At 49.0% G+C, this 9,807-nt stretch overlaps 1 protein-coding gene across 1 annotated transcript in view; it reads right to left on the bottom strand.

Moving 5' to 3' along the window:
- The window catches only part of TMEFF2 (transmembrane protein with EGF like and two follistatin like domains 2), a 162,144-nt gene extending 152,599 nt beyond the window's left edge, over positions 1-9,545 (bottom strand). Inside the window, exons 1-3 of the mRNA XM_068137974.1 lie at positions 9,181-9,545; positions 7,667-7,776; positions 1,484-1,613 (exon numbers count right to left, since the gene is read on the bottom strand). Of these exons, the coding sequence (XP_067994075.1) occupies positions 1,484-1,613; positions 7,667-7,776; positions 9,181-9,355 (415 nt within the window). The 5' untranslated portion in view covers positions 9,356-9,545. The remainder of the gene's footprint in view (positions 1-1,483; positions 1,614-7,666; positions 7,777-9,180) is intronic.
- Between the last annotated feature and the right edge of the window lie 262 nt (positions 9,546-9,807).

A 9,807-nucleotide genomic window follows, 5' to 3' on the forward strand; every position in this document is an offset into this window, starting at 1 on the left:
CTTTTCCATTTTCTGAATTCTCTACATTGTACTAAAGTTGCCCATAAGCATCCTGGTAGAATTCACGACCAAAGAGAACCTGTAAATAAAATCTGACTAGTTTGTACATAAATTCTGGGATGGGGTTTTTGGGAAAAATAAAGATAACTATCCAATTCCCCCCTTGTTAATTTAATCCCAATCAGGGGGTTGGACTCAATCTCCAGAGGTCCCTTACAAACCTAACTCCTGAATGTAAGCAACTCAGTTTTCCTGGTTTTGCTCACTTTCCCAGCTGTTTGAGAAAAGCAGATACACACAGCTCACAATGCTCAGAGTTAAACAAAGATGTCTCAAATGCCACTCATTTTCACATATGCTCTTTAATAAATTCTTTCTACAAAAAACCCTCCTCCACAGCCTTGTTCCTTCAGTGTTTTGGGGGTGTTTTTTTGGGCTGCATCCTCAGCTGGTATAAATTGGCAGGGTTCAACTAGTAGACTGTGGAATCATATCAGCTGGGATCATTCCTACATGTGTAAGGGGAAAAAAACTAAGAAACTGGACTGCAGGCAGTAATGCTGCAGTTCTATCTCTCCAGATTATGAAGAGGTTTGTGGTAATCCAGATGCCCATTTATCAGACATCTGCTCATTTAATCTGCTTCAAGTTACTTGGCAGAGCAGCTCAGAAGCGCGCGCAGCACAGAGGATGATCAGGAGCACAAGATTCAGGTTAGAAAAAGAAAACAACTTCTGTGCTGCACTGCACAACATTCATGTTAGAGAAAGCAAGCCATTTCCATACTGCATTCTTCAAAACAACACCAAGGATGTTCTGCATCTCAGACTGTGAGCCTACCACAGAATGCTTTGGTTTGGAAGGGACCCTCAACCTCTAGTGTACTGTGATAATGTCATCTAGTTCCAACCTACCTGCCATGGGCAAGGGCACCTCCTACTACATCAGGCTGCTCAAGGCCCCATGCAACCTGGCTTTGATGGCTTCCAGGCTTGGAGCCTCCACAATTTCCCTGGGCAACCTGTTCCAGTGCCTCACCATTCTTGAAGTCTAACCTCAATCCAGCTTCTTTCAGATTCAAGCCATTACCTCTCATCCTCTCACTCCATGCCCTTGCAAGAAGTTCCTCAGCAGCTCTCCTGTAGCCCCCTTAAATACTGGAAGGCTGCTCTAAGGTCTCCCCACAGCCGCCTTCTCCAGGCTGAACAGCCCCAGCTCTCTCAGCCTGTCTTCCCAGCAGAGGTGCTCCAGCGCTCAGGTTATCTTGGTAGTTTCCATCCAGACCTGTTCTAACAGTTCCATCTAAATTCCCATACTAGGTTACTTGAAGGAAGGATGGCAGCAACAGCTCATGAATAAGACTGCCAAGAATTAACTCATCATGAATTCAAAGCAACGATTCACATGGCTTTTGCTATCCACAGGTTATTTTACCCAAGGGCACGGGAAGGGCTGCAGGCAGCATGGGGTGGGTTGTACGTACCAGTGGCACACGATCCTTCCGACACGAGGAGGATCTCGCTCTGCTGTTTGCAGGCAGCCTGTTTCAAGTAGCATTCGTTCTGGTAAGTGTCACCATTGGAGCCACACACGGGCACGTAGTCATTGTTACACTGGTTAGAATGGACAGAGAGCAGCAGCATGAGTCACACAAGTTGGGTGGCACAGTGTTCATTTGGGTGCCCCCCCACCCCCACCCCACTCCCTCCTAACATTAAAACTTTGGGCAAACAACAGAGAGGGGAGACATTGATCCTCCCCATCAGCTTTACAGCTAGAAGGGGAGAGGGGAAGGGTGGATTTTTAAGACAACAATAGGCAGAGGAACATAAACCAGACTGGACAGAAAAATAGAATGGGCAATGTGTTCAGGGAAAGCCCCCAAAGAGAATTATCCCTGGCAGGAGGCACAGGAGGCACTCCCAGGGCAGGAAGACAGGCAAGGCAAAAAGGCTCCTCCAGGCAGCTGCAACAAGCAGCTCATGTGCTTCCACTGGACGGCTGCTGCCAAACTGCAAGGAACAGGCTGATCCTTCCCCTCCTGCACACACAACCCTTGCTGCTCCAGCCACAGCCGTCTGCACACACAGAAGTGCCCACCCGTGTCTGTCTGTAACTGTCTAGTCAAGTGCTTAGCAATAACTAGAACGAGACTGGATGGAGTGAGATATTTTCCAAGAGATCTGTGATCAAAATCCATCTCTCTTTCTTGCAGGGATACTGCTGTTCCTACAAGATGTGGCCAGCATACTCCACCAAGGTCCAAGCTCTCCCCACGGTGGTGAACAGGCAGGAGCAGCAGCAGCACAGCAAAGCCAAGGAAGTTCCTCACATCGCCTCACACCTCAAACTTCTGCAAACTACCTGCTCTGCTTCCTCTGGATGCCAGCTTTGCCCTCTCTTACTCATTTTAATAAAACTAATTCCATTTCATAGTGAAAATTGGGCAACCTACCAGGTGCAGTTATCATAAGATAATCAAGATCTGAAGCTCAGAAATACTTGGATGTACCCTGCACATGACAATTATACCAAGGATATGATTATCTCCTGATTACTGTACTCCTGGTAGAGTCTCATTGTTTAATTATAACAAATGTAATGATCACAATTGTTATTTACTAATGCTCAACTCTGCTTAAATCCAAGGAAAAAAAACCATGAAAAAGAAATCCTAGGTCCTATTTAGGTACATTGTGTTACAAAGTGTCCAAAGTGTGCTCATCGGGCAGCGTCAAATACAGACCTGGAATTCCAGGGAAACAAACATCAAATAAGCTTCAAAAGTGAATGACCGCAGAAGGGATTAACAAACAATTACAGAGATGGGTGTTAATTGCAAGCCTCCACACAGAGAAGCTGCCAAGAAATTATTCATAGCTGGTCAGAGTGACATTTTGATTGGGCCAAATCAAATGACATTTTCCTGATGCATTGTATTTTCTTCAGTCTTCCCAAAGATGCTGCCCACCCTCAGTGCTCTCTTCCTGTGGAAGAAAGAAAACCAGCAGCTTCCACAGTAGCAATTCCCCCCTTTCACTCCTAATCAAGGACTCCTCCACACACAGACTTCAAGCAGCCGATTAAAATAAGTGTTTCTACACTGTTTGCACCAGGATGTTCCAAACGTGAGCAACGTTTCAAGCAGAAAATGCCAACCTCAAGCAGGAATTCCAGATCAGCCTCCACCAGTTGCTGTGGAGCATTTGACCAGTGCAATTAACATCATCACACAGGCTTTTTAAGCATGGTTTGATCCATCATGCTTTTGCTTTAGACATACTACCTGCTAATCACTCATGGGACTTTTGCCAGCACAGTCTGCGCAGAATTTGGCCCAAAGTAGCTCAGTAGGCTCCATTACACACAGCAGCGGAACCCATTCCCACAAAACACAGTGGCAAACTGCTGGTTTCACCCAGAGTAAGGGACAACTTTTACACTGACTCAGCCACAAATCCAAACGGCCAGACAACCCTATGTTGACAGCACACAGCACCAAGAGGAGAAATCCTGATCTTCAGAAATGGGTGACAAGCTAGGCTGGAACTTCTTCCAAAGCCTGGCCATTTTATGGCTCATTTAAGACAGCAGGGCTCCAGGAAGGATTAATTCTCCTGGTGTAAGTTTTCTCATCTCTCTCATGGCTCCCATCACACTCAAGCTTGGTTTTGGTCAGCAGAAGTTGAGGGTACTCCATGAGCACAGGTGATTCAGTCTTTTCTTTCTCAAACTGCACTGGTCAGAGATGCATTTCTTCACATGTTGCCCACTCTTCCCCACCATCACCTTTGGACAACTCATATTCAGATTGAAAAGGCAGAAGCCACAAGCAACAACAGAAGTGAGATTTTCCAGATAGATCTGGACTTAGCTTTAAGCTTGGATGGCTCTGAAAGCCACCAGGGAACTGTAGTGGAAGTTACTCAGGAAGGAAAGCAAGTCAGCCAATGAGGTGGTTGTGATACTAGTCATTAGTTACCAGGTTACTCCTACCCTGCCAGAGCTAGACTCTTATTCTTGACCATGCTGAATCCAGGACTCAGTGTGCTTCATTGTCATAAAATACCTCTTGCTAGCACTAGAAAAGATTAGACACTGACTGTCAGTTTCCTCAACCTAGCAATACTCTCTTGGTTTTAGCTTAGTGCTTGATAACCAGGCCCTAGATATGGGAATGATTCTCCATCCCTCAAATAAGGATAGATGAAAAACTTGGGGAACACACCAGAACTCCCACTAAACCCAGCAGCATAGTCTGCTGTCCACTCAGCAGCTAGCCCCCTGTCCCCTTGCACATGTATAAAACACAGCTATCGAGCAGGTGAATGGATGCATCCTGTTCAGCCACCTGTCAGACAAAGGTGGCTTTCCTCAGCTCTAGCAGCCATCAGTACCCACTAACACGGGGGACAAAGTAGTTTTGCAAGCACTGAGGACAGTGCTGCAAATTGAAAACCTACAATTTGCTTCCTTGTGGATCTCCCCCTCCTGGTAGCACTGAGCCGTTAGACCTCCTCCTACCCTCATGGATTAACCACTCCCCAAATGCCACCTATGTCTTTAGCACTAAAATGTATTCTGGAAACATAACCCAAAGCTGCAAGTTGGCCAGGTGACATTCCAGCTCCACAAACACTGAAGTATGGCAGGGATTCAACAGGCATGAAAACAACTTTTTCCTCACAAAACCCCCACAGCAAGTGTCCCTACTTTGGGTGACTTAAGAGATAAGTCATGAAACACTGATGGGAATACCCTGGTTATTTTTGCTATGTTCATGAAATCTAGAAGGGAGAAGAATCCAAGCTGCCAGACCTATGGCATTTGACAGACTGGTGCAGGGATCCCAGCAAGCTGTGTCTCCAACCACAAGCCTGCTGGCACAGCCCCTCTCCTTCTGATGGACCTGTTGAGTCTGCTCTGTGCAGGGAGTGAAAGTGGTGGTTTCCCACATACTCAGGCCCATTGCTGGAGCCAGCACTGACCCAGCACCTTCTCTCTCTGCCAGCACTAAGGTCTGGGCTATCCCCAAGGAGGAGCTGGGTCTGCATTTGCTGATCAAAGCAAGATGTGGTGCTCTCCAATGCAGTACACATCTCATCATGAGGACTTGGTGAATGTGCTATCATTTTGCAGCAGAGTACAACAAGAGAGCTGACCACTATGAATCCCTTTCTTGGCACATGCCTGCTGGCTTTCCAGGGATGGAAGCCTAACTCAGGTGTTCCAGAGCAGTATGAGCATATTCACCCTCCCACATGCACATAAATTAATTCTAACTCCACTTGGACAGGCAGGACACATCTGTGATCTCAGTTTGAAAAAAACCCAAAAAAACAAAACCCAAAACCAAACCCACAACAAAAAAAACAGCCCAAGATTGCAACCTCCCTGCTTGCCACTTCTGCCTCCCCCAGCCCCTCATGAGACAGATTGGCCAGCCCAGGACTTCTCAGCAGTATGGAGGTAAAATTAGCTTTCCATCCTTGTCTGTTCTCTCTTGCTGCAGTTAAAGCCCCTGGCAAATTCTGGCAAAAACATAAAAAGTAATTATAGTGATGAGGAGTCTGCTATTGATTTGTTCACTATCACCCCAGAGAGCTGTCACCAAAACGAGGGGACCTGAATTCTGATGGAGGATCCCCTTACTCGTGACATAAATTACCTGGCCAGCTCTGCCTTACTCAGCCAGCCTCACACGCTGCACATGGAATTAATTTTCTACTCTGGTGGCATCTTATTCTGGCTTGTCACATTGTCCACTGATGTTACACAAGAAGCTAACATCCCCCCAAGCTCTGCCTGTATCAAAGCAGGGATGTTTGACTGCAGAAGCCCCCGGCACTGCACCATCCTTCGCAGCGCTGGCACAGGATCAGCCACAGGTAACATGCCCTCCAAGGTCACAGTCAGCCCTGCAGGTCCAAGACAAAGAACTCCTGAGTGCTTACAGGGCCTAATCCAAAGGCCACAGAAAGGAGAGATGGCTGCTGATGTCAACCTATTTACCAGTGGTCAGGTCCACGACCACCCAACTCGTTCTTTTGATCTCATTACATATTCACACACCTTGAGTTCCCTGCAATCTGTTTCAGCTGCCCCGTATAGAAGTGCCCAGCTCAGTATGTGCATATAAAGGTGCTCATCCCTCAAATAGGACACAACACAGCCCAGAGAGGCTTACTTAGCTTCATTTACTCTAAACCACCATGGACCAGCATCCTGTCTTGGGAACACAGCGCTCCCAGTGCCTTCTCCCACGCCGACGGCAGCGTTTGAGCTTGCTCCTAGGCTGCGAGTCCACTGCTCGATGCCAAGTGGCAACACCACACTGGGGCCAAAGACTAGAGCCAAGTACTCCCTCTGGTTGCTGTTAGCTCCCAAAACTCCTGACATGACGTCTGCCCTGGCTTACCATCAGGCAGTGGGACAAGTCACAGTCATTCCACCACATCACAGATTTTTCTTAGAAAGAGAAAACAGCCCAAGCCTTCAATCACTGCATGTGCTGAGACGAGGCAAACGCTCAAACCAGCCTTCTCACAGTGAATTTTTGATTGCATTCACACTGGAAATGGAATAAAACCCCCTCACAGCTGATGTGAATTCTCTCCCAAAGTGGGAAAACACGAGCACTTCAGCAAACAACCCTCTTGTTCTTATGACAGAAAATTCTGTCTTTGTTTTAAACAAAGGAATTTCTCACTTAGGGTTTTACTCCAAAGACACGTTTGGCTCTAGAAACACAAACAATACTTGTCACACTTCAAAGTGAATAGTCTATCAAAGCTCAATAATAAATTAATCATTACTGGAGGAGCATGATCTTGAACCATGCACTATTTGGCCTGCTCTGCTGCAAGCACTCAAAGCAAGCGACACAAGTTCCACAACTTCATGGATCCACATTAAAATGCAAGAAATCACAGGGGACACAGATGTTCATACAACGTCGTACATGCTTCCAACTCCTTTAATTTGCTCAGGTTTGATTCAGCTCTTTATGTAAAGCACGGCTGGTTGGTAAGCTGGCTAAAACATATTAAACAGAAACCCTCCTAATGAAACCACCTGACTTGGTTTAGATATCAGAGCGAGAGAGAAGAAACTGAAGGAAAAAACCCTTACCACTCACTAACAGCCTCCCTAACGCTACCCAAAACCTAAAGGAAGTTCATGATTTGGGAATAGAGCGATTGCTGCTTAATCTGATCAGCTGGGCAGATAAACAGGCAGCAGCATTGTCACTACGCAGCCCTTCCTGAAAATATTGCATAAGCACATTACAGATCCATTTCTTTAACTAGATCAGAACTCCGAATACAATAAGCCATGATCTGTATCAGAAATGAATTTAGAAAGGACTTTAAATCCTCAGTAAAAGGGCAGGGAGGGGGAAAAAAAAGAAAAATCAGCAAGGCATAGCCTGAAACTGCAGAGCCGGAGGGGCATTTAAAGCCACAGCATCTGCATTTTCCCAGAGAAACTTATGTCTTTCTGACACCAGTTGGTTCTCCTGCCAGCTTTTTGACATGTTGCCAGGTTTCCCCTCTAACTTCCCTGCACGTAGGGAAATAAATTGCCAGGTGATAGGTAATAAAAGGGAGATTCTCAATTTGTAGTCTTGATAGTGAATTAGAGAAGGAAATATCAATCTTCTTACCTTGAACTGACAGACACAAGTCACACTGTCTCCAATTCTTAAACACTCCCCATCGAATTTACAGGTATTGGTGTCGCAGAGAAAGAGATCATTTTCTCTGTCATCGTAACCTCAAATGTAAAGAGGGGGGGAAAAAATAAAAAAAGAGGGGAAAAAAGGAAAAAAAGAGATGTCAGCTTTGGTCTGGCAAGAGGAACAATACAGGATGATTGCATTTTAATGCACACTACACAATAACCTTGTTGATGAAATGGTAAGAGTCCAGATTTTCTTCTGCCCTTCTCTGTCCTCAGTTTCCCACTTTTTCCAGTTGTTTTCCCCTCAGTTTTCCTCTGAGTCCTCATTCCCTGCTACCTCATGCACTTTATTTCTATTTTGCAGGCTGTTTCCACAAAAGTCATCTGGTAATTACACCATTTCATGGCTCTGGTTTGGAAAGATCATTGCCTTATTCCCCCCTTCTGATGGCAAATCTGCTGGACAAAAGTCCAATCTGGAATTTCTCCAGCCCATGATGCAACAAAGCCCCCAATAATAAAGACAAACAAGCTGTGTGTTTTCTGTGATGGTCTGCCTGATCCCAATGAAGATTGATCACCTCTAAGTTAACAGGAGGAGTGCCAGCTTCCCCACAAGCCGCTGAGCAAATCGAGTTCTTCGCCTTCATTTTCTCCAGGAATAAAAAGCCAACAACCCAACAAATCTGCCTGAAGATTCTGTTCACGAATCCAAGCATGAATTTCAGATTTCGCTAGGGCTGGCTCCTCATTCCAGCCGCGTGCAGAAAGGTATTCAACAACCACAAAAAAAGCTCTATCAGACTCCAAACCCATTAAGGTCTAAATCCATCAATTTTTTTAAGGACATCTGAGCGCTCCTAACCGTATCACTACACGTTTAACAGCAAGAGCTAACAGTGGAAATTGCCCCGGTCCCTGCCCCATCTAACACATACAGAACATAAAGAACGCTTTTTCCCCGTGGCAGGCTTATTACAGCCTACTTGCAGAATCACTTTGCCTATCGGAGGAGGGTGGGCAGCTGACCTACATAGGAAACTCATCCTAAAGGTCAGCCCGACTTCAAGGAACAGGCACCGGCTTCCTAGTGTCCATACCCCTATTTCCTCCTAATTTCGTACCCCCGCAGGATGCACACACACGGCTCCATCTCTCCGCTCCCCCACGCCGAGCTGCCCCATTTAAGTGCGGCGTTGAGCTCCGGCGGGGCCGGGGAGCTGTGCCGCGGAGAGCCGGAGAACCCACTGTGCCGCGGGGAGCCGCCCGCAGTCACCGCGCTGCGCACCGGCGGAGGGCGCGGCTGCCGCGCCCGGACCCGCGGAGCTGGGGGCAACGGGAGCGCTCGGGGGCAGAGCGCTCCCCGACACCCGAGACTTTTTGCTTTCTCTATTCTCGTGTATCCAGCGGGACGCAACATCACCCTCCGAAGTTGCCTTCCCCCGGGCAACTTCGTGCAGCCGGCGGGGTCGGACGCGGGGTGCTCCCGGTGCTTACCGGAGCAGTTCCAGCCGGTGGGCGTCTGGCAGTCGCTTAAGGAGGTAGGGAAGGCCGCCAGCTTGTCGGGGCGGGCGAGGACGAGCAGCACGGCGGGCAGTAGCAGCCAGCAGCAGCAGTCGCAGAGCGTCCAGCCGCCGCACTGCCGGGGCGGGGAGGGCTCCCAGGGCACCATGACTTCCTAACTCAACTCTCCGGTGTGCCCCCCGGGCGGCGCGGTGGGCGGCAGCAAGGACGGGGAGCGGGACCGCTGGGCATCCCGGGGGCCCCGACCGGCAGCGGGTCAGCGAGCGGCTGCCGAGCTCGGGTGCGATGCTGGGGCAAACGGCGGAGCCCGGCGGGGAGGAGCGGGGGTGCGGGCGGCGGCGGGGCGGGGAGCGGCTGCCATAAGGGCCGGGCGACGGAGAGCAGGGGGGAGGAGGAGGGCGCGGAGGGGCCGCCGCCGCGCAGCCGCCGCCGCCTGCCCCGCTCTGCCGCCCGCATCCCTCTGCGTGGGGGAAGCAGCAGGTCCCGGCCCGCCGCCTCACGTGACGGCGCCGCGCCGCCCCCATTGGCCGAGAGCGCTGCGGGGCCCGGCGGGCGGGGCTGCCGGTGTTGCTGCCCGCCGCCGCCGTCGCCGCTGCGAGC

The sequence above is a fragment of the Melanerpes formicivorus genome, unplaced genomic scaffold, assembly GCF_026170545.1.
Source record: "Melanerpes formicivorus ecotype bairdi unplaced genomic scaffold, bMelFor1.0.p_v2 SCAF_5, whole genome shotgun sequence".
Taxonomy (NCBI): domain Eukaryota; kingdom Metazoa; phylum Chordata; class Aves; order Piciformes; family Picidae; genus Melanerpes; species Melanerpes formicivorus.